We start from the raw sequence: 25,714 nt of genomic DNA on the forward strand, positions 1-25,714 counted from the left end.
AGGGACATAGACAGAACCAGTGAAATGGGCAGACACAAGGCAGATGATATTTAATGCAGAGAAATGTGAAGTGATACATTTTGGTAGGAAGAATGAGAAGAGGCAATACAAACTAAATGGTACAGCTTTAAAGGGGGATGCAGGAACAGAGCGACCTATAGGTGCACATACACAAATCTTTGAAGGTGGCAGGACAAGTTGAGAAGGCATGTCAAAAAAACATATGGGATCCTGGGCTTTGTTAATAGAGGTAAGAATAGAAAAACAAGGAAGTTATGCTGAACCTTTATAAAACACTGGTTAGGCCTCAGATGGGGTACTGTGTTCAATTCTGGGCATCACACTTTAGGAAGGATGTCAAGGCCTTAGAAAGGGTGCAGAAGAGATTTACTCGAATGGTGCCTGGGATGTGCGACTTCAGTTATTTGGAGAGACTGGAGTACAAACCCAGCTTCTCCTTAGAAAAGGTTAAGGGGAGATTTGACAGAGGTGTTTAAAATCATGAACAGTTTTGACAGTAAATAAGGAGAAACTGTTACCAATGGCAGAAGTGTCAATAACCAGAGGACACAGATTTAAGGTGATCAGCAAAAGAGCCAGAGGCAACATGAGGAAACATTTTTTTTTACACAGCGAGTTGTATTGATCTGAAATGCACTGCCTGAAAGGGTGGTGGAAGCAGAATCAATAGTAACTTTCAAAAGGGAATTGGATAGATACTTCAAGGGAAAAAAATTGCAGGGCTACGGGGAAAGAGCGGAGGAATGAACAAATTGGATAGCTCTTTCAAAGAGTCGGCACAGGCATGATGGACCGAATGGCCTCCTCCTGTGCTGCAACTAATATGATATTATTTATCTGCAGGGAAAAAAAATCAATTGTGTACATTTTTGCATAAAGCTCATGAATGTATAATACCATAACAAAATGGGCCAGAATTTGCTGTTAAAATAACGGTGAGGCTAATGGCGCTCGCTGTTATTTATGTGCAAATGCTGCAGCAACTTCAGGCGTGGGGTAGAGGTGTGGTTAAATGTGGAAATCCAAAGTTGCTGTCCAATATGCGCCGCTCTGCCATTCACGTAAACGACATCTCACTGTCTGCCTCACCATTGAAATACATTGAACAGCGTGAAGTTGCTGTATTTGTGCGGTAGATACAAACTAAATTCACCACAGAAAGTTAAGTCTTGTCCATTTCAGTCGAAGTACCCTTTTAACTAAGTGTTAATTACGACCAGTCAACCTCTCTCATGCTGAAAATTAACGATTACAAGTGTGGAGTCTCATTCCTTCAGGTTTTAATTGTTGTTGGAGATTTTAAAAAGTAAAATTTTATTTTATTTTTACTTTTCCTTTCTGTGTCTTTTCTCTCTCTCTTAATCCAATCTTTCTTTCCCTCTCGTTATTTCTCTTCCTGTACCTGATTTGACATTGAATTCACCCATTCTAATTAACACTTCCTTCTCTGTCCTTGCGCTGTTTATTTCATAATGGACTTCAATCTGACTGGTTAAGGAGATACCCAGTTACTTGCCCTGTTCACTCAGGTCCCAGATGCCCTGTTTCCTTCGCTGTGACGTTATCACCTCACACTTTCAGCAACTTGCCGCGCAAAAAATTTAAAAACTTAAACGTGCAAAGGGCAAATCTAACTAATGGCAGACACCATTAGATGCCCTGCTCCAGCAAATTATGGCCCATTATATACACACATGAGAAAGTCTCTATAAAGGAAATTGTATGTTTAATATTTCAAAGCTCTCTTCCTGTGTTGTTGGGACGCAATGAAATCACACCCAGTAACCTCACTGCCAGCATTTCTCAGTACTAAAAGGTTATGTTCATTTTTCCTGTTTATAACTTTACTTAATGTCCATCTTTTCCAAGAAATCAATCAAAACGTTTTCCCACTTAGCCTTCAGTCCACAAGAATTCAATTCAGTTCTCTTGACTATTAGCTTTGGATAAATAACAGAATTAAAGAAATATGTTACTTTTGGTGTGGGCCTAGTGGGGGATGGGGTGGGGGGTGGGGGGTGGGGGGACGGCAGGGAGTGGAGAAGGTGGTGTTAGCTAGTCTTTCTGTTGTCATGGAAAAACTGTTCTTGGAAAAAAAAAATTGTTTTATTTGGCCTCTGACGTAAGAATGGAAAAACTTCCCGTGGGTCCCAACACCTTATCGTTGTTCACTGACCCCAGCTGGAAAGTGCGTGTGTAGATCAAAACAGCATCAGACCTGAGACTCCCTCCCCCGAAAGTCAAACAACCTGCCAACACTTAAACGCAGATTTTCCTCTGTCTTATCATCCCATTTTTGGCAGTATCCTGGCAAGCAGGGACCCAAAATTGGTCGTAAATCTATTATGCGGATATCCACCCATTTTTGCATCCATGTATTTTCCAGTGTCACAGCTACCAGGCACCAGAAGCACTCTCCCAAATACAGGCAGGCACATTTAAATGAGGTGGTAATGACGTAGTGATATCATACATCCCATTTTGCGTTACTACTGGCTGTACATGCTGGACAGAACTACTGCCTGCATTGGCAGGTGCTAGAAAAGGCAGAAGCATTTTGAACGGGTAAATTAAAGAAGTTCTGTAAAATCTTTGTGAACTGTTCTTCTTTTTTGTTTTATTTTACTACAGCCTACTGCTTCAATCTCTACTTCTGTGACTTCTGATATGGATCTTCCATTTTTTCATCCCCTCATTCCAAAAAGACCCTATGGGTTTCCCATTGCGAATCTCCTTACATTTGTGTTGTTTGGAGAAAGAGGAGGAGGAGGAACAGATGGAGGTTAGACACTGCAGGAGGCATATGGCACCCAACCACCTACACCACCTCTCCAAGTTTGCAGATTAAAAACAAAACAGGTAACAGGAAAAATGCAACCTGATTCAAAAGGCTATGAGGAAGAAACTGGGGCAACTGGTGTAAAATGTAGTGCAGTGTGGATTATGTAATTGGAGCAGAAACAGGAGATGTAGCAGACCAGTCAGGCTGCACAGTGGGAATCTGCATTACTAATGACCACTATGTGACTGTCCATTTTTGGAAAGCTCAAAAACAGCAATTGACAGAGAACAATAAGAATTCATTGTTGTCGATAAACTGTTGAAAGGAATCTGTGTTCATTACCCGAATCTGCACAATAGTGCTTCAATTCAATTTCTTGTTACAACAAAATCTTGCCTGCACAGCACGGACTCACATTCAGTCTCAAGAATGATTGTGGCTCCTTAGTGAGCTCTTTCCATTTGGTCCCCAGTGAGGATTCTAAATTTTCAACCATCCCAATGCCTGTACTGCTGTTTTTCTTTGATTTCTTTCATCTCGACCCATTCCCCAACCCATGCACAGCAGATTCTCCACTGATGGTTTGTTTGATCTTTGATACTTATTATCCACTTTTCCTTCACTCATCCAGCACTCTGCTGATTAGTGGCCAGTTTTCTCGACCGCTAGGAGGACCCCGACCGCCAGGAGGACAGTTTGCAAGGCTTCTGGGTTTACCTCCTGTGTTCAACAGAGATTTTGTCTTGATGAATAGATACCCCCTGCTTTCAGCCATTCTGTCCGTACTTGTTGCAGTCTCTCCATGTGAAGCGTACCACTGCAGAAGTGGATTTGGCCAAGGGAAAGTAAAAAGAAGTACAGAGGGAGAGAAGGAAAAAATAGAACAGAATGGAGACCAGAAAGTTAAAAGAGGAAGAAAAGGAGAATTGACAAGAAATCAGGCACTTTTGGATTCCTGGCAAAACTGACCGAAGCATCTTTCTGGATAAATGGTGAAACCAGCCCTAATTCTGTTGTAAAGTTTTGAAATAGCCAGTGCACTGATTTTGGAAGGCTACATCAGGCTTGTGTTTTCTAACAGATGGAAGTAAATTTTACAATTTTGTGTTCTCACCGCAGAGCTTCACATGACAGGGATGCATGAAATTTGAGAGCAGCAGTCAGTGTTGCCAACTCATTGCTCACACCATTGTCCATCCATTCAATGCAGTACAAAGCCCTGCGCTGGGAGCCCGAAATCATAACATTCACCTAACGATCTCAACAGAAACAGCGCTGCAAAATTAGCAAGAATGTGGTCTGGCATCACACGTTGAAGCTGCGGTAACTATGTACTGTTAGCGTGCACAGTATTATTTATTAAATACTTGAAGTTAACTCAGTGTTATGATTTAGTTTCCTGGTTTAATGTTGGAGCTGCATTACCTGAATAGTTCCTTAACCATTTTTTTTTATTCGTTCATGGGATGTGGGCGTCGCTGGCAAGGCCAGCATTTATTGCCCATCCCTAATTGCCCTTGAGAAGGTGGTGATGAGCTGCCTTCTTGAACCGCTGCAGTCCGTGTGGTGAAGGTTCTCCCACAGTGCTGTTAGGAAGGGAGTTCCAGGATTTTGACCCCGGGGAGGATCAAGGAATGGCGATATATTTCCAAGTCGGGATGGTGTGTGAGTTGGAGGGGAAGGTGCAGGTGGTGTTGTTCCCATGCACCTACTGCTCTTGTCCTTCCAAGTGGGAGAGGTCGCGGGTTTGGGAGGTGCTGACGAAGAAGCCTTGGCGAGTTGCTGCAGTGCATCCTGTGGATGGTGCACACTGCAGCCACAGTGCGCCGGTGGTGAAGGGAGTGAATGTTTAGGGTGGTGGATGGGGTGCCAATCAAGCGAGCTGCTTTGTCCTGGATGGTGTCAAGCTTCTTGAGTGTTGTTGGAGCTGCACTCATCCAAGCAAGTGGACAGTATTCCATCACACTCCTGACTTGTGCCTTGTAAATGGTGGAAAGGCTTTGGGGAGTCAGGAGGTGAGTCACTCACCGCAGAATACCCAGCCTCTGACCTGCTCTCGTAGCCACAGTATTTATATGGCTGGTCCAGTTAAGTTTCTGGTCAATAGTGACCCCCAGGATGTTGATGGTGGGGGATTCGGCGATGGTAATGCCATTGAATGTCAAGAGGAGGTGGTCAGACTCTCTCTTGTTGGAGATGGTCATTGCCTGACACTTGTCTGGCGCGAATGTTACTTGCCACTTATGAGCCCAAGCCTGGATGTTGTCCAGGTCTTGCTGCATGCGGGATTGGACTGCTTCATTATTTGAGGGGTTGCGAATGGAACTGAACACTATGCAATCATCAGCGAACATCCCCATTTCTGACCTTATGATGGAGGGAAGGTCATTGATGAAGCAGCTGAAGATGGTTGGGCCTAGGACACTGCCCTGAGGAACTCCTGCAGCAATGCCCTGGGGCTGAGAAGATTGGCCTCCAACAACCACTACTATCTTCCTTTGTGCTAGGTATGACTCCAGCCACTGGGGAGTTTTCCCCCTGATTCCCATTGACTTCAATTTTACTAAGGCTCCTTGGTGCCACACTCGGTCAAATGCTGCCTTGATGTCAAGGGCAGTCACTCTCACCTCACCTTTGGAATTCAGCTCTTTTGTCCATGTTTGGACCAAGGCTGTAATGAGATCTGGAGCTGAGTGGTCCTAGCGAACCCAAACTGAGCATCGGTGAGCAGGTTATTGGTGAGTAAGTGCCGCTTGATAGCACTGTCGACGACATCTTCCATCACTTTGCTGATGATTGAGAGTAGACTGATGGGGCGGTAATTGGCCGGATTGGATTTGTCCTGCTTTTTGTGGTCAGGACATACCTGGGCAATTTTCCACATTGTCGGGTAGATGCCAGTGTTGTAGCTGTACTGGAACAGCTTGGCTAGAGGCGCAGCTAGTTCTGTAGCACAAGTCTTCAGCACTACAGCCGGGATGTTGTCGGGGCCCGTAGCCTTTGCTGTTTCCAGTACACTCAGCCGTTTCTTGATATCACGTGGAGTGAATCGAATCGGCTGAAGACTGGCTTCTGTGATGGTGGGGATAGCGGGAGGAGGCAGAGATGGATCATCCACTCGGCACTTCTGGCTGAAGATGGTTGCAAACGCTTCAGCCTTGTCTTTTGCACTCACGTGCTGGACTCCACCATGATTGAGGATGGGGATGTTTGCAGAGCCTCCTCCTCCTCCCATTAGTTGTTTAATTGTTCACCACCATTCACGACTGGATGTGGCAGGACTGCAGAGCTTTGATCTGATCCGTTGGTTGTGGAATTGCTTAGCTCTGTCTATAGCAAGTTGCTTCTGCTGTTTAGCATGCACGTAGTCCTGAGTTGTTGCTTCACCAGGTTGGCACCTCATTTTTACGTATGCCTGGTGCTGCTCCTGGCATGCTCTTCTACACTCCTCATTGAACCAGGGTTGATCCCCTGGCTTGTTGATAATGGTAGAGTGAGGAATATGCCGGGCCATGAGGTTACAGATTGTTGGAATACAGTTCTGTTGCTGCTGATGGCCCACAGCGCTTCATGGATGCCCAGTTTTGAGCTGCTAGATCTGTTCCGAATCTATCCCATTTAGCACGGTGGTAGTGCCACACAACGCGTTGGATGATGTCCAACGTATTTGTATGTGCATATTAGGTTCAACTCCAAACTTGAGCTCCTGTGCCTCTCTGTCCTGCTTTGCTCCCCGAAGTCATCTCCCTCCTCCCCTTCTGCTCCCTGGATTCCATCATCATAGCCCCTCTTCCTGATTTACTGTGTCATGGTCCGACCAGTTTCCTATCCCATCTATTGCTACTCCCCTGCTGAACTCCTACTCTTGAATGCAGAGAGATTGTTTCCCCTGGCAGCAGAGTCTAGAACGAGGGGGCATAATCACAGGATATGGGGTCGGCCATTCAAGACCGAGATGAGGAGGAATTTCTTCGCGCAGAGGGCTGTGAATTTTTGGAATTCTCTACCCCAGAGGGCTGTGGATTCTGAGTCACTGAATATCTTCAAGGCTGAGATGGATAGATTTTTGGACTCTAGGGGAATCAAGGGATATGGGGATCGGGCGGGAAAGGGGAGTTGAGGTCGAAGATCAGCTATGATCTGATTGAATGGTGGAGCAGGCTCGAGGGGCTGTATTGCCTGCTCCTGCTCCTATTTCTTGCGTTCTTAAGTTGAACAGGCTCGTACTATGACCTCAGGATCCTCCACTGCAGCCACCACAGCACACTGGCTCTTTGTGAGCAATCGTCCCTCCTGCTGCACTTCTCCAACCTCCAACTCCCTCCTCTTATGGCCCCTCCAATCCCTCACCAAGTCTCTGACTACCAAACATCTCTGTATTCCATCGTATCCACATTCCTCCTAACAGAGCTCTTCCCATGCATCTCCTCATCCTGGAAGAGAGCACCAACATCTTACAGCTGACTGAAACTTGGCTAGCTGACAGTGACACTTTCTCCCTCACCAAGTCTGCCTTGCGATACATTCCAGTACATCCCTTACCCAACCCAACAGAGAGGGTGCGCGTCACTAACCTCCAGGCTTCATCTTGGCCTATCCCCATACCTCACTCACACCCAATTCTTGTTTGAACATCTTGCTCTCTACCATCCGTTCCACTTCTCCCTCAAGATCTTCTTAATGGCCTCCTCCTTGACCTTGCTTTCATAAGAGACCTTGCCACCTGCAAGATCACAATCACTTGATTGTGGCCATCTCAGATCACATCACCATGTATTTTACCATTCAAACCGTCAGATCATCTCTTAACACTCTCCTCACAAACTACTTTTCTTGCCAAAATCTCCACCCTCTTTTCTTCACTCAACCAATGTTCTTCATTGCAAATGGACAAGGAACTATTCAGTTCATTGTTAGCAACTTTAAGCTGCATCTGAACTCACCCTGCACCACCTCCTCCAAATTCTCCAACCTTTCTTCCCCTCTCAACCTCATACTCCATATAAATGTTTCCACTCTTTCATAGCCAGTTCCTTGATTTGCTTTGTCTTGAGGTACGATGCCAGTATCATAACCACTAGGTTTAGCAATCCAGAGGTTGAGAGTTCAAATCCCACCAAATGAATTGAACAAATCTGGTAATTTCACACAAAAGCTTCTGGATCATCATAAAAACCTCAAGTGCTTCATTAATATTCTTCAAGGAAGGAAGCCTACCAACGCTACCCAATCTGGCCTACACTACTTGGTTGACTTTTATCAGACTTTTATCAAAGCTCAAATACTTTATTAAAGTAAATCCATTACCTACTTCAATTCATTCTTTCCTCAAAACCATGAAACTCTCTACCACTCTCGTTTTCTCTTTTTCTTACAACGAAGAAATAGTGACTATTAGGAACTTGTTTAATGCTCTTGCAGCCTTATTTTTGTAATTTGGCCTAGTTCTAATCCTTCTGTGAAACCTGACCCTATAAAGTGGGCTTCCCAAGTAGAGAACTTGTTGGGTCACCCCAATTTGCCTGAAAGTAGATTTCAAGTCAGTTTTCACACATACATGAATAGTACTGAACCAAAACCAAAAGCATACAGTAAATGTTCTACTTACCATAGCAGCTGGGTTTTTTACTGTAATACATGGGGTGGTGGCTCGCAGTGCACCACTTACACCATGGTAGTATTTAAAGCAGATTTTAGTTTCAGCTGAGGAGCAAATAGAAAAACATAGATGAATTCTACAAGATGATTACAGAAAAATAATAATAAAAAAGCATAGTTTCTAGAATCTGTGTTGTGACTTTAGACAATAGCGCTCAATATATGATGCCATAGTTTTAAAAAAAGTAACACACACACACATTTTACAATACAACTGGAACACAGCATATAGGTGGCAGGAGCTTCTGATCGCTGCTGGGCGCAACTCTCCCCACTGATATCTTGGGTCAACTTGCACGTTACATTTTGTCTCGTGATATCAATGAGTATTCATTTTACACCTTGGGGGACTTCAACCACTTTGCACTGCTTATGACAAGCCTCAGCCACTAGAAGCACATAATGGCACTTCAGGTGTGCACAGTGCACTTTTTTACCCCAACCATAAATTTAAATGGTCTGAGTTTCATGTGCAGCCTGTGCCCAATTTTCCAATATGCATTTCCAGGAGTACCCTCACCAGCAGCACAAAGTTGGAAAATTCCTCCAAAACTTGCTGGGCCAAATGGCCTCCTGCTTTGCTGTATGATTCTATGAAAAGTCGACGATGGTAGCATAATAATGTAAATATATGTATACACATATATTATGCTTTTATTTGCATATTAATATTGTAAATAATAACAATAATCTGACAAAGGTTCTCAAACCGAATATTACCCCATCTTTTCTATTTTCATATGCTGTCAGACCTGCTGTACATTTCCAGCACACAGTTTTTCTTTTTAACACCCAAATTTTCTGTAGATTTCTTGATTCTATTTTAAAACATTTATTGGAAGTTACGTATTTATTTTTTTCAGGGGTATAAGAAAACACACACACAATGCCTGCTTAATATATAAATTCAATCAGATTTTGTAAAGTTTCAGCAGCAATTTTTCCATGGAGGAGGAGATATTTCACTATACATGAAAGCGGAGTGCACTCTTATATTAATCAAAATGGTACAAAGGGGCAGGTTCCATTAGGGTCAAAATCAAACTAGGTTTTTACTGGTGGAGAAGATATCCAACAATCTTAGTAGTTATGGGTTGCACATGCACTATATTAAACACAACATGCAAACAGTATGCTGTAAGTGTTTAGCAAATAAAGTCTCGACCTGTTTCAGTAAGGCAGTTGTCCAGTCAGACCCCCTCCCCAAATGATAACAGCCGATTGTAAATGCTTGGCCCATACCCTCCACTTCATCCCAGAATTCTGCAGTCTCCAATTCCATCCCGGTTTTCAGGCAGGAACAGCGTGGCAGTGCACTCAAAATCGGAGTGCAAAACCTACTGCCCCCTTCTTGTCGTCACGCTGCCTGCTGCCAATTTGATTGGGGCGCTCGGACATGGGGCCAAGGCTCTTACCGGTATCAGGCGGGAGCCTCATTATACAATGAGTGTTAAGGTCAGGTGATGTCAATTGGACCTCGATGCAATTTTCAACTACCAATACGTGAAGAGCACGCTCCAGCCAGTAGTACTGGTCATGGAGCGACCTAAGCAGTGGTCCTTAAAACCCACCGCAAAAACAGGACAGGTTAGTTTTTTTAAAGCCATTTTTGTGGGTGCACTGACCCATCCGATGCCTGACCCGGCATGGTCCTCCCCAAGGATCACCTCTTCCCCAGCCACCCCTCCCTCTTTAACTGAACTTGACCAGCTTGGTTCACGAGCAGCTCCTACATTACCTGCCTGCCCCAATCAGCGAGCTGCTCTGAATGCATGGCCAGTTCGCACAAATATGATAATGAGGCCCAATCAAAATGGTTTGGGCCTCTGACTGCTTTCATCAGATGGGCAGTGGGCTCACTTTATCTGCCTCAGGCCCGATGATAGGGGTCACATCAAAATCGGCCCGTGTGTGGAAGTTTGCCACACGGCAGTCGGCAATTTGATGAAGTTTGGATAAAAAGACCTCTATTTTCAAAATCAAACTTAAGTGTCCAGTTTACATTTTAGAAATTTTCTGGCCTGAAAAACCAGACTGACTGGTACAAAACTGAGCAGGTGATAGCACTACTCAGAAACCTGATTCTTTGTGTCCTGCAATATGTGGTGTTTGGCCTCACACAGCCCTGGAGATCTTACAGTAATGCACACTTCAAGTCCCTGTTAGCATGCACAGGTCTACGATCACTGTCTTCTGATGGCTCAAAGGACAGATGAACCAAATTGTGTTGCACTGGACTCATAGGCTCTGAGGGGACCCCATTTTTACAGTAGTAGCGATATTGTATTATATTTTAAAACTGGCATAATATCATAAACAACAGATATTTAGATGTAGTGCTGCTTAACATTTGGTGAACAGATAACTGTTACTTGGCAGAGTCGAGGGGCTCCACAGTACATCAAATTCTATGTGCAATGCCACACAATAGTGAGACGCAGGGTTCCACTCACTATTTTGTTTAAGTGCATTTCTGGTAGGCATTCTGAAATATTCCACATGCTTATAAATTAATTGCACCAAAATATTAATCAGGTCACCCCAAAGTGCATACCTAATGTGTTAAAGAAGTTAGATCACTTTAGATGCACTAGACAGAAGCTAGGCACTTCCATACAAGTAATGAAAAAGATTCCTCCTCCATAGTTTTGGGCTCACTGGCAGAATCCTATTCTCCAGCACCTTCAAAGCGTGTCAGTGGTTCCTGGTACTGGTCCTCAACATCACTGCTGATTCCCCCCTTCCCACATCCATCCAGTGCAGTTTCTAGGAATTCAGCACAACGTCCATGCCTGCTGCACTACCACTCACTATGAAATGCAGTGTGGAGTCCATTCCCTCCCATCAAACTGGTTCATTACATCCTTCGATGTGTGCCGCACACTCCACTGGCTTTTCCAATCTCCAAGCAGACAAGTCCATACTGTTGTTAGGTCAGACACCAAACCAGTATGATGCTCACTCCAAATCCCAAGGATACTCTCATTGGTTGGTTGGAGAGCACCGGGCTCATTAGTCATTGGCACTTGCCAGAAGAACCCTCTTGACCAATGAGTGATGACAGGTTTTAGCCAATTCAGGTAGTTCCATGGTTCTCCATTTTGCATCCTCTGAAATTATACATACTTTTGATAACAAAAGTTAGCCAATAGTTCATATTCCTATGTCCTGAACAAAACCACACTATCTAGGCAACTAAAGTCCAAAATACTCAAACTAATTTCTGGTTGGAAGTTTGATATGTATTTCATATCATGACGCTAATGGAGTGTCTCTAATTTATGTATTTAAATGTTAATAGAACAGACCTTAACTTTTACATATGTTTAAAATCATAGGCAAATATTAAAGTACAGTCAATGTTTATTTTAATATTTATAGATTTTATTTCAATATTACAATAATGCTCCTCATTTTACTGTAAGTGGCTTTACCACAAAATTATTTTAAAAACTAACATTGTTACAGTTCGGATTTCTGACATACCACCATGATTACAAGTACATAAGTGGACTAAACAAAGTTTTAAAATTCTATTAACATTTAAAATCAATTGTAATCATGACATGCATCAGAAATACCAGGAAACCCTGACAGAATTGATTAACATAACTCACCTTGCCATTTTACTTCAAATCAAATTCATATAAATATAATAAATTCAAGTACAAAAACTCCTCTAAAATTACTTAACTCAGTTTAAATTTCAAGTGTAAAGTACAAAGAAAAGCTCTCATGCTTCCAAAAAGGTATCTTCAAAAAAAAAGTATTTTTTTCAACAAAAAAAACAATTATGTATTTTAGGATAACTTGGTCTCCACGGTCATTCAGGGTCAGCCACAGTGACAGATGCAGGAGTGAACCTGTCACATCTGTTTTTGTGCCATGTGCCATCAGGCAAGCAGGTCACACTAGTGGATTGTGGGAAGGTGCTGCTGCAGCTTCCTAAGGTAACACAAATCCAAAATGGTGGACATCTCATAGTATCATGGCCTTACTTTCTATACAGTCTTTTGAAAGTTCTCCGAGAAGGAAAAACAACAGTGTAGCCACACATCAATTTCAATCTATGCTCTATGACATTTTCACAACAGGCTTGCCCCTGTGCTGCTCAATTGTATCTCCTTGCTCCAGCAAAATCCATTTTGGCCTTTTAAATCTGGACGCTCCAGCTGACGGCAGTGGGTGCGCAGTCCGCCCGTTACGCAACTTGCGGACGGCAAACCCGGAAACAAGATTAATGGCCACCAATTAAGTTGCGATCATGTGGGGAAGTGTAAGTTTTTATTATTCGGGTTACCCTCACGCAAGTTCACCGCTCCCCGGATACCATCCCAATGCCCTTTTAAAATCAAGCCCATGGTATCTTGTATAATTATATAATGTGGGTCTTTAGCAAGTTGAAGATGTAATATGTTTGAGCAAAGTATGAAGCTTGTGTTGTATAACTTTATGCTTTCCTTACTACAACATGGTCCTTTGGAGCCAAGTGTTTCATATTTGTTAACTTTTTACCCACTAAAGTGAATGTTCTGTTTTAAAAAGTATAAAATGGAATATGAACTCAGATTAGGAGACCTGATATAGAAACCTTGTCAACCTAGTTGGATTTTATTTCCTGCGCTCTCATGACTTATGGTTGCAAGTATAAATCGACCCTTTTGGAATCCATGTGCAAAATTATTAATTTTCCTCCAGGTGCTGGAGAACAAGGAACTGATACTTGAACAACATAATAACAACTTTCGATTGCACCTGTGCACCCTTAACCTGCCGTTGCAGATGTGTTACTAAAAGATATAAATACTAAAATGGAGACAGTCATGCTAGGTATTTTAAGGTAATTTTTCTCCTTGATCTGTGTTCCTGGGTCATGTATTTCTTGAAACTTAAAGGCTGTATGAACGTACTCGTTAGCTTCTGATGTACTACGTTGAGCCAGTTGCTAGACAGCCTGCTGATAACTCTGAGGGGATCACGTGGCACTTATTCCGTGCCTTCCCATAGAAGCATGGCTGAGCTCAGCATGAGGGACTGAAGCTGCCTACATCCTACTCTCATGGTGAAATGGGGCAAAAGCAGTTTTCAGCTTTGTCCCAAATATATTAGGTAAAATACAGAATATCATGTTTTGAGTCTTAGTGATAAGGGTGCAGTGCATTGTCCTGATGGGTAATGGTGAAAATAGCTTTGAAATTGCAGAACAATGTGCTTAATACAGTCCAATGAAAACCCAAGCAAGTGGAAAAGAGTTCTGTCCTCTCCCAATGGGATGATTTTGTTTTTCAATTTACTGAATGTAATTTTAGGTTTTCCCAAATAACAAAATGTTGGGTAGGGGCCTGGCTTTTGTCCAACTCTCTGATTGAGGTTTACTGTGACAGTAAAACAGAGTAAACATGACACCAATATGTTACTCTATGCCCTATCCCATCATTTGTAAATAAGTTGTAGGCTCTTTCCCAAATTGCATTGCATCTCCACAGTATTGAGGGATGCTTGGCTATAATACAGCCTGTCCAAATAATGTCATTCATTGCTGATACCATCAAAATTCTTCTGTACCGTAGCTCAATATGATGCTATCAGAAGTGACATCTCATCCCACTTGGGAAAGAGTTAATGTTATGAAAGTTAATAGAATTCTTCCTTCCTTGCCCTTTTCTTTCTCTCTCTTTACCCCTCCCCACATGCTCTGTTTCTCTCTCCCCTTGTGCTTGTTCCTTGTGCACTCAAGCTCTCTTGAATTCTCTTTCTTTTGCCTCACACTTTCTCTCTTACCCTGCAAGCAGACATACTCTCTCTCTCCCCCCTCACTCTCTTTTTCTTCCCCCTCTGCTCTTGTTTGTCTTCTCTTGAACACCCTTGCCCAAGTAGACATTTTCCATTGGTTAGCCAAAATTTTGTGTGTTTATGTTATACAACTGAGGTTTGGCTTTTAGAGAAACAGTGCTGCTCAGTTTAGTTTTTAAGTAGTAAACAAAAATGATAAAAGAGCACTTTACTGCCAACAACCAGTAAAATTACACCCACTTTTGGCTTTTTTGATGGGCTGATGTCTTTTATGAAAGGTGTTGAGTAAACTTTTATTCTGTATTTAACAAACACTGCCCTATGATGATGCAACTCATGTTAAAATATAAGAACATAAGAACATAAGAAATTGGAGCAGGAGTCGGCCAATCGGCCCCTCGAGCCTGCTCCGCCATTCAATAAGATCATGGCTGATCTGATCCCAACCACAAATCTAAAGAACACAAGAAGTCGGAGCAGGACCCGGCCATATAGCCCCTGGGCCCTCTCCGCCACCCACAGGGCATTGACCGATCCGAACTCAGCTTCATGTCCAATTTCCTGCCCGCTCCCCATAACCCCTAATTCCCTTTACTTCTAGGAAACTGTCTATTTCTGTTTTAAATTTATCTAATGATGTAGCTTCCACAGCTTCCTGGGGCAGCAAATTCCACAGACCGACCACCCTCTGAGTGAAGAAGTTTCTCCTCATCTCAGTTTTGAAAGAGCAGCCCCTTATTCTAAGATTATGCCCCCTAGTTCTAGTTTCACCCATCTTTGGGAACATCCTTACTGCATCCACCCGATCAAGACCCTTCACAATCTTATATGTTTCAATAAGATCGCCTCTCATTCTTCTGAACTCCAATGAGTAGAGTCCCAATCTACTCAACCTCTCCTCATATGTCCGCCCCCTCATCCCCGGGATTAACCGAGTGAACCTTCTTTGTACTGCCTCGAGAGCAAGTATGTCTTTTCTTAAGTATGGAGACCAAAACTGTATGCAGTATTCCAGGTGCGGTCTCACCAATACCTTATATAACTGCAGCAATACCTCCTTGTTTTTATATTCTATCCCCCTAGCAATAAAAGCCAACATTCCGTTGGCTTTCTTGATCACCTGCTGCACCTGCATACCAACTTTTTGATTTTCTTGCACTAGGACCCCCAGATCCCTTTGTACTGCAGTACTTTCCAGTCTCTCGCCATTAAGAAAATAACTTGCTCTCTGATTTTTCCTGCCAAAGTGCATAACCTCACATTTTCCAATATTATATTGCATCTGCCAAATCTCCGCCCACTCACCCAGCCTGTCTATATCCCCTTGCAGGTTTTTTATGTCCTCCTCACTCTCTACTTTCCCTCCCATCTTTGTATCATCTGCAAATTTTGATATGTTGCACTCGGTCCCCTCCTCCAAATCGTTAATATAGATTGTAAAGAGTTGGGGACCCAGCACCGACCCCTGTGGAACACCACTGGTTACTGGTTGCCAGTCCGAAAATGAACCATTTATCCCAACTCTCTGCTTCCTGTTCGATAACCAATCCTCCACCCATGCCAGAATATTACCCCCAATCCCGTGATTTTTTATCTTAAGTAATAATCTTTTATGTGGCACCTTGTCGAATGCCTTCTGGAAGTCTAAATACACTATGTCCACTGGTTCCCCTTTATCCACCCTATACGTTATATCCTCGAAGAACTCAAGCAAATTTGTCAGACATGACTTCCCCTTCATAAAGCCATGCTGACTTTGTCCTATTAAATTATGCTTATCTAAATGTTCCGTTACTGTCTCCTTAATAATAGACTCCAAAATTTTACCCACCACAGATGTTAAGCTAACTGGTCTATAATTTCCAGCCTTCTGCCTACTACCCTTTTTAAATAACGGTGTTACATTAGCAGTTTTCCAATCTGCCGGGACCTCTCCTGAGTCCAGGGAATTTTGGAAAACTATCACCAAAGCATCCACAATCCCTACTGCCACTTCCCTCAAGACCCTAGGATGGAAGCCATCAGGTCCAGGGGATTTATCCGCCTTGAGTCCCATTATTTTACTGAGTACCATCTCCTGAGTGATTTTAATCGTATTTAGCTCCTCCCCCCCCGAGAGTCCCCTGTTTGTCCAGTGTTGGGATTGGGGGTAATATTCTGGCATGGGTGGAGGATTGGTTATCGAACAGGAAGCAGAGAGTTGGGATAAATGGTTCATTTTCGGACTGGCAACCAGTAACCAGTGGTGTTCCACAGGGGTCGGTGCTGGGTCCCCAACTCTTTACAATCTATATTAACGATTTGGAGGAGGGGACCGAGTGCAACATATCAAAATTTGCAGATGATACAAAGATGGGAGGGAAAGTAGAGAGTGAGGAGGACATAAAAAACCTGCAAGGGGATATAGACAGGCTGGGTGAGTGGGCGGAGATTTGGCAGATGCAATATAATATTGGAAAATGTGAGGTTATGCACTTTGGCAGGAAAAATCAGAGAGCAAGTTATTTTCTTAATGGCGAGAGACTGGAAAGTACTGCAGTACAAAGGGATCTGGGGGTCCTAGTGCAAGAAAATCAAAAAGTTGGTATGCAGGTGCAGCAGGTGATCAAGAAAGCCAACGGAATGTTGGCTTTTATTGCTCGGGGGATAGAATATAAAAACAAGGAGGTATTGCTGCAGTTATATAAGGTATTGGTGAGACCGCACCTGGAATACTGCATACAGTTTTGGTCTCCATACTTAAGAAAAGACATACTTGCTCTCGAGGCAGTACAAAGAAGGTTCACTCGGTTAATCCCGGGGATGAGGGGGCGGACATATGAGGAGAGGTTGAGTAGATTGGGACTCTACTCATTGGAGTTCAGAAGAATGAGAGGCGATCTTATTGAAACATATAAGATTGTGAAGGGTCTTGATCGGGTGGATGCAGTAAGGATGTTCCCAAAGATGGGTGAAACTAGAACTAGGGGGCATAATCTTAGAATAAGGGGCTGCTCTTTCAAAACTGAGATGAGGAGAAACTTCTTCACTCAGAGGGTGGTAGGTCTGTGGAATTTGCTGCCCCAGGAAGCTGTGGAAGCTACATCATTAGATAAATTTAAAACAGAAATAGACAGTTTCCGAGAAGTAAAGGGAATTAGGGGTTATGGGGAGCGGGCAGGAAATTGGACATGAAGCTGAGTTCGGATCGGTCAATGCCCTGTGGGTGGCGGAGAGGGCCCAGGGGCTATGTGGCCGGGTCCTGCTCCGACTTCTTGTGTTCTTTAGATTTGTGGTTGGGATCAGATCAGCCATGATCTTATTGAATGGCGGAGCAGGCTCGAGGGGCCGATTGGCCTACTCCTGCTCCAATTTCTTATGTTCTTATGTTGTTCCACGATTCAGTGCTGCCTCACTTCAGGTGTTGCTGGCCGGGGTGAGGAGGAGGAGGGAAATATTTTACCCGGCCAACAGGAGGACGTGCCCTGCCTCTGCCACCAAAAAGGCGTGGCTTGAGGTGGCAGAGGTGGTCACCAGCAGGAGCAACATCTCCCGCACTTGGGTCCAGTGCAGGAAGCGTTTCAATGGCCTAACTAGGTCAGCAAAAGTGAGTACACTTACTGATTCTCCTGCATTCCGTGTCGCACATCACCCCCCCACCACCTGCGCCCCCAAACTCATTCTGCACTGCCAACACTACTCCATCACATCACTCCTCAAACCCACTTAAGGCTCATCCTCAGCTTACCTGCACTTCCTCACCTCCCCATTAGTCACCCCACCACTACCACTCACCCCAATCCTCTTCCAATGTGATGTCTCTGTCTGATACTCACCCTCTGATGCATCTCTTTCATGGTCAGTCTCGCCCAAAGCAATGCATTCATCGGCTGACCACTTCACCCTCACTCACTCACACGTCTGTACTTTCTCTCCCTCTAGAGGAGAGCACAAAATGAACGCGAGACACCAAGGACTGGAGAGGGGGGCCACAATAAACAGTGGTCCTCACAGAGGCGGATGAGGCGGCCCTGGAGATCACTGCACCCTCGAGTGCCTGTCCATCGGGGACACTGAGACTGGCACCCCACAAACATCTGGTGACACAACTTTAATATTCACAACACACATGATTTGATCTTAAGAATGCTTGGCATGTTGAACACCTCAGTATGCTCATCGCAACATGACACATCTGTGATGATGCTTAATATTGCCTTTTGTTCTTCTACAGGCCTTTCAACGACCCCAGTGACGGGAGAGGGCGATTCCTCAGAGGAACTCCCGGCCTCTGAGAGCGCACCATCACATCTTAGTGAGCCATCCATCAGCACAGATACTCACACCTCGGTGGGTCCTAGTAGTCAGTTAGTTGGGTTGGGACCTGGTGAGTCACCAAACACAAGTGAGCACGAGCAGACACTGGTGGCAGGGGCAGCTGTGGAGAGTCCGCGTCGGTGGGCGCACTCCTCTCCAGGCTCTGCTCAGCTGGACGCAGATGCTGAACCCCAGGGGCCATCCTTTAAAAGGAGAATGATCGAGGTGCAGCAGCACATTTGCGAGGTACTGGAACAGGTGCCACGCGCACTCTCCACAATCGCGCAGAGGATGGAGGAGTCCAACTCCTGCATGAGTGGAATGCTGGCACAGGTACATGAGAGAATCTCTGAGATGTCTGCAATGGAGGGAAGGCTCGCCTCCATTGAGCTTCAAGCACGGCTCACAAATGAATCCACTCAGGCCCTGGCAACAGCCGTTCGGACTCAGGGTGAACAACATTCTGCCATCTTAAACAGACGGCCAGAAACTTTACAACTGGGCTAACAAGGCATCGCACATGTCCTCCAAGCTGTGGTCCAGCAAGGTGGTCAGAGTGATGTGGGCCTGGCCCAGGAGAGGGATGATGGCGAAAGGGGACATGGAAGTGGGGACGCTTCTCAAAGCGCTCCCACGTCTCACCCATTGCCCCCCTCTCAACCAGTACCCCCAATGCTGCCTCCTCTCCAGGTGGCCGAGTCTGCCCTTGCACAGGTGCAGGCGGAGCAGTCTTTGGAGGGCCCCCCACGGTCTCCAAAACCCAGACGGCATAGGCCGAAAGCATCTAAGCAGTCAGGGCATGAACTTGAGCAACCTGCCACGACCTCTGCTGCAGCCACAGAGGATGCACCACATAGAAAAGGTAGGAAGAGAAAGGCGAAGGTTTTGTGATCAGAAAGGGTATGGACAAGGGTGTCTGACAGACTGTCATGTTTTTCATTTATATTTGGTTTTTGTTAAAGTCACATTAAGTGTTTCATTCTCACCACCACTGCCACGTCTTGCCCATTCTTGAATGCCTTTTATGATGGCGCCCTTTCATGAGCTTCATCATGAACGGCGACACTTGAAGCCACCCAGGTGAGTTTATGGTGGGTGTATGTGTAGTTACATTACTATTTTGTGCGGTGGGGGGGGGATGGTGTTGGCGCTGCTCTTTCCAGGTGGTATGAGGACTGGACTAGTCTCACTTTGGTTCTCATAAGGAGATCATATTCAAATATAAAAGTGAGTCCCTGGCCTCACAAGCCACCAGGTGAGCCGCTGCTCTGCCCATGGGTTCTTCCTCCTCCTCCTCCTCCTCCTCCTCCTCCTCCTCCTCCTCCTCAGTGTTGATTGCAGATATGGATGGTGGATGAGGGGATGGGGTCTCATCAACCGGTACCCTTCTCTGTTGTGCCATGTTGTGCAGGACATATCACATCACTATAATTAGACCCACTCTCGATGGTGTATATTGAAGCGCTCCCCCAGACCGATCCATGCACTGAAATCACAACTTCAGCAGTCCTATTGCGTGGTCAGTGACAGACCCGGTGGTGATGTGGCTGTTGTTGCATCGACGCTATTGCTCGCTGATGGGGTTCCTCAGAGGTGTCATGAGCCACATGTGCAGGGGGTATCTCTTGTCCCCGAGGAGCCAGCCCTTAAGGCTGTTTGGTGCCTGGAAGAGGGCCGAGATAATGGGATTCCCTCAGAATGAATGAATCATGGCAGCTGCCAGGGAATCTCGCACACACAAGAAATCTTTCTCAGTCGCAAATGAGCTGAGCATTGATTAAATAATTTCCCTTTCTGTTGATGAACAGTGCTGGCTCGTGTGGAGGTGCTTGGATTGCTATATGTGTGCAAACGATTGCACCCTGTAGCTGTGGGAAGCCAGCCACAGGGTGGAAACCCATTGCCCTCTCTGTCTGGCTAAGGTTGTCCATGGGGAAGCTGACGTATTGCAACACCCTGCGAAACAAACAGTCGGTGATCTGTCTCATGCACTTGTGAGCAGACGACTAAGAGACCCCAGCGATGTCACCGGTGGCACCCTGGAATGATCCAGAGGCGAAGAAGTTGAGGGAAGTGGTCAGTGATGGGTAACGAGATGCCACCAGGCCCAGCCGGGAGCAGCTCGGCATGAAGGAGGCTGCAGATGTCTGCAACCATCTGGCGACTCATTCTCAGTCTTCCTAGACACTGCTCCTCAGAGAGGTCCAGGAAACTCAGCCTCGGTCTGTAGTCCCTGTGACGAGGGGAGAGCCTCCTGCGATGTCGCTCCCTCTGTTGTTGCCCTCTCTGCTCTTGTGCAGGTACCTTTGGCGCAGCACTGTGTGGTGGAGCTGCAAGTGGCAGAAGTGCACACCGTGCCAGGCGAGGATGGTGATGTTGCTTGTCCTCGGATATACTCGTGAATGCAGCCATTGCACCCCCCCATCCTGATAGTGTCAGTTTGAGGGGGTCCCAAAAGTTGGTAAATATGTGTAAACAGAACAATTCTGAGTGGAAACCAAGAACTTTAAGTCTAAACACAAAGATCTCCCAGCCAAAGATTTCTCTGAGAGAACTGAGTGCCCTGCTGCAATAACTGACCTTTTATCCCCATCTGTCAAACAGGGATTTAAATGTCCAAATGGCTGCCGGCTGAAACCAGATTACTTTCCCAGGGCATGTTTCACACAGCATGGCAAACACCTTGAGGCAGCGTCAAAATCGCTTGCCTTCATTCTGAATTGGATTTATGGACATTTCAAGTACTTGATTTAAAGCTTTAAATATTGTCCCGCCGGCTTTAATTGTCGGCAGGACTTCTGGGTTCGGGAACGGCGCGCACGTGCAGATGACTCTAGGTCATGCGCGTTCTTCAGCGGGTTGGAGCCGGGATTCCTGCCCACTTCAAAAAAAAATCCTGATTTTCTTTGCCTGCCCCCCCCTCCCCTGCCCCCAACTCACCCTCAATTTCGCTTTTAAAATCGTGCCCCATGTGTTCTTTACAGATTTCAAAATTTGCATTTTTAAATAATACACAGTGGAACTGGAAAATCCAGGTAACATTGCACAAAAGGAGGTTTCATTTTCTCTGCAGCTTGAGGTGAGGATGTCACAGTTGCTCAGTGATCCATAATAAAACCTGTCTTAAAGTTACCAGGAAGTACCAGAAATGAACACCTCCCTGGTTCTAATTTCTTTTTTAAAACGTTTCTTTGTTGAAGAAACTCCTCCATAAGTCCATCTACTGCAACAAGAGTAGCAGAAACACTGAAGTGACTCAGGGAAGAGATCCCCTCACATCACTGAAAAATACTCCACAAAGACCACAGGACATAAAAATAGTAACCGGACACAAGAGTCTAGAAACACCTATCCTTGGGACTTTTGAGAGCAATTTCATTCTGTTAGCACTGCGTTTGAGAATTCCTTTTTGCCTGTTCTTTCAAGCTCCATTCACATTACACACAGCACATCAGAACAGTGACAATACAGTCCTGCACTGCTTTCGAGGGTTTCAAAGGCTTAAAGGCATGATTGATTTAGCCATAACGGTCTTCGTAGTATAATATCAATGGCATTAAACTGTATTTATTATCTGGGTGCAATTTAAGACAATTTTATCACATGGCTTTGAAGTAGACATTGGAAATTACTTAAAGTTTTACTGCAGTTCATGCCTGGCAAGTGACATATCTTTTGCTCTTACGAAATAAAGACTATGCGATTTGTTTATGGCAGGGGTGTCAAACTCATTTTATATGATGGGCCTGATTTGACATCCTGGCACTTGGCGTGGGCCACCTTTAACACAAGTTACTTGGACATACTGAGACAGATATTGGTATGCATTTCTCCCATTTTTGGGGTGTAAAACATGCACAAAGTATACCAATTTCCAGGTGCGAGGTCCTGCACCTAATCTGCATCGGTGGCATGCCCGCTGCCATATTGGTCTTCATTGTTTTTAGGCGTCCCTGGTGGCCGCGTGGAATTGGTATTGAATTAACTTACAGGTGCAAAGAAGGGTCCTGCAACTGTTTCAGGATCCGTCTGCAAAATGCGTGAAAAACTAGGTGGACCGTGCGCCGTGCAAGCTCCGCCTATTTTTTTTTCAGTTCTACTGCGGTTCAACCAGCGGTCCTTAATTCGACTGGAGGCCACTTAAGAAATGGTAGAGAACGAGTGCATCTCTGAGCTCCACAGCATTACTGAGGGCTGCTGCCGGCCCACGCTCGGCCCACCGGCATTTTCCACCACCCACCTCCCAAAACTTAACGGCGATGCAGCAGGCCCAAATTTGATGCCCAACATCAGGCGAGCTGCCTCTCGAGGTGCAATGGGCACCGCAGCTCATCTCTATTATTAAAATGAGGTCTGGGGCTGGGTGGGTGGGGGGGCTCATTTCAGATGAGCCTCGGGCCACGGCTTCTGATGCATGTTTGAATTTCCACCCCACTATTTCTGCAGGTTTTAGTATGTAATTCTTCAAAAATCTCCCTTAAAAAATGGTTTTGATGACATAGCTATTTCATGGGCAATCACATGGCGCTTCAAAAATGACTACAAATACGTTTTATGCCAAGGTGTTAACCTTGGCTCAGCTGGTAGCATTCTTGCCTCTGAGTCTGAAGGTCGTGGGTTCAAGTCCCACCCCAGAGACTACAGCACATATTCCAGGCTGACACTTCAGTGCAGTGCAGTACTGAGGGAGCGCTGCACCGGGGAGCTCTCCCTGGTGTTCCGGCCAATATTTATCCCTCAACCGACAGCATTGAAAAAGAGATTATCTGGTCATTATCGCATTAAAACACATGGTAAGACAAAGCCAGATACAAATTATTAAGCTGCTTTATTTCACAGCAAGTGAACATACAGAGCAACAGTTATGATCGGACTCACTTAATTCAGTCACCATAATTCATTTTTGCGTAATAATACAAAATAATGCACACACTATGCTTTGCCATAATAGTGGATCATCGTGCTGGACATAAAATAACTTTTAACTACCCTTCTGGATTCTACCCTTATGAGCTGGGCAGAAATTTACCCCCATACCTTTCTATTTAAACACCTGGCTAGCTGTGTGCTTCTCTGACCAATTGTTTTAAGCTCACATCCCAAGGGGAGGGCCTATGCTGGACAACCACTCCCAAGAATCTGGGACCAGGGACCCCACAACATAATGGATGTGAGGTATTTATCGATTACTGAGGCAGGCTAACTCTTTTTTATTGTTTACAATCTTTGAGGAAACAACTTCAAAGTCGAGCTCGTGAGCATTTCAACCACATTTTGCCTCAGTGCCTTCTTAAAAAAATATGAATGAATACACTTTGGTTCAACACCAAAGTCCTGAACACTAACACCTACATATAATTAACTTAAATTAATCAATGCCCTGAAACAACTTGGTAGCTTTATACTACAATATGAGGAAACCAGTTTCCAATGTAAAAATCTACCAGGAAAAGTGGTGCAAAGGAGGTCAAAATTCTTTAAAATCTCAGTGTAATTTAATCCTGAAAATTCAACTGGGACATAAAGTGCAGAAATTGGCAAGTCAGGAAACAGTGTGCGCCTAAACAATGCCGCCAGAGCTTGACAATTAGGGTTGTCAACTCTGGCTTAATGTTTTCCTGGAGGTTTAATCACATGAGCTCCTCCCTCCAACTGTCCCGCCCCCACACTCCACCCATTGGTCGGCCAACACGTCCATCCTCACAGCACAGCGTCTTCTCATACCAATTAGAAAGCGAACAACCTCTTCATTACCCAATTGGATGATTCTTGACTGTCAGTCTAATAGCCTTTTCTTTCCCAACTCTAACATTTTTATAACAAACAAAAGAGTAGAAAGAATTTTTTTTTGAATGCCCATATGATTTTTCTCCTGGGTTGCTGCCAGCAGTGTCCTGGAGATTAATCTTCAATTTCTGGAAACTCCAGGACAATTCTGGAAGGTTGGCAACCCTATTTAGAATGTATGCTCTCACTGTGCTTCATTTCTTTTTAAATGTTTTCTGTGAATGTCCCTGTGTGAATGTGTGCGTCGTTATATATAATATATACAGTGAAACCTATACAAAGGGAAACAACAACTTGCATTTATAAAGCACCTTTAACATAGTAAGACATCCCAAGGCGCTTCACAGGAGGGAATATCAAACAAAATTTGACACCGAGCCACATAAGGAGGTATATGGACAGGTGACCAAAAGCTTGGTCAAAGAGGTAGGTTTTAAGGAGCGTTTTAAAGGAGGAGAGGTAGAGACACGGAGAGGTTTAGGGAGGGAATTCCAGAACTTAGGGCCTAGGCAGCTGAAGGCACGGCCACCAATGGTGGAACGATTTAAAATCGGGGATGCGCAAGAGGCAAGAATTGGGAGAGTGCAGAGATCTTGAAGGGTTGAAGGGATGGAGGAGGTTACAGAGATAGGGAGGGGCAAGGCCATGGAGGGATTTGAAAACAAGGATGAGAATTTTAAAATTAAGGCATTCCTGGACTGGGAGCCAATGTAGACCAGTGAACACAGAGGTGATGGGAGAACGGGAGTTGGTGCGAGTTATGATACGGGCAGCAGAGTTTTGGATGAGCTCGAGGACACCTCCAAAAAAGGGACACTCAATGACCATCCCAAATAATTTACTGCACATACAATGACCATTTTGAAAATAGGGACACTTGCAAATAAAGGACACCTGATGGAAGTCCCTTAGGTGTCCCTATTTTACAGATTTTACTGTATAAATACACGTGTATTTTATATATAAAAACACACATTCACACACCTCTTTCTATCTACATTAAAACTGCAGTGCTGGGAAAGTCACAGAAAATATTTAGAAAGAAATAAAGCACAAAGCATGCATATATAGTAAAGAATTTGAACTGAGTTTTGGGACAACCTGTATCAAGTGATCAAGTAACATTAGTTTCACAATAAAGGAATCATTCAAACCTGAATCTAACTATGAAGCAAAGCCTGCTTGAGAGTGTAAAAGGTTTGCTATTATATGGCCACCTTCACCACTTTATATGTGGAGGTTAAAAGCATTAGACGAAGCCTTCTCTCCTGTCAATTGGACATAGCAGCTAAATCCAAACAAACTGTGACTTTGTCACTTTTGGTAGTAAACTAGCAGGAAAGCAGCGCCATTACGAAACAAAAAAATGATGTTTAT

General features: G+C 44.5%; 1 protein-coding gene across 6 annotated transcripts in view; it reads right to left on the reverse strand.

The window, feature by feature from the left end:
* The window catches only part of hecw2b (HECT, C2 and WW domain containing E3 ubiquitin protein ligase 2b), a 293,802-nt gene that overhangs the window by 126,423 nt on the left and 141,665 nt on the right, over positions 1-25,714 (reverse strand). For all 6 annotated transcript variants that reach the window (XR_010963450.1, XM_067987771.1, XM_067987768.1 and 3 more), the window contains exon 4: positions 8,412-8,506. Coding sequence is in view for 5 of the 6 variants with exons in the window: in XM_067987771.1 (XP_067843872.1) it covers positions 8,412-8,506 (95 nt within the window). In the remaining variant the exon portion in view is untranslated. The remainder of the gene's footprint in view (positions 1-8,411; positions 8,507-25,714) is intronic.

This window comes from Heptranchias perlo, chromosome 7 (assembly GCF_035084215.1).
Source record: "Heptranchias perlo isolate sHepPer1 chromosome 7, sHepPer1.hap1, whole genome shotgun sequence".
In the NCBI taxonomy this organism is placed as follows: Eukaryota; Metazoa; Chordata; class Chondrichthyes; order Hexanchiformes; family Hexanchidae; genus Heptranchias; species Heptranchias perlo.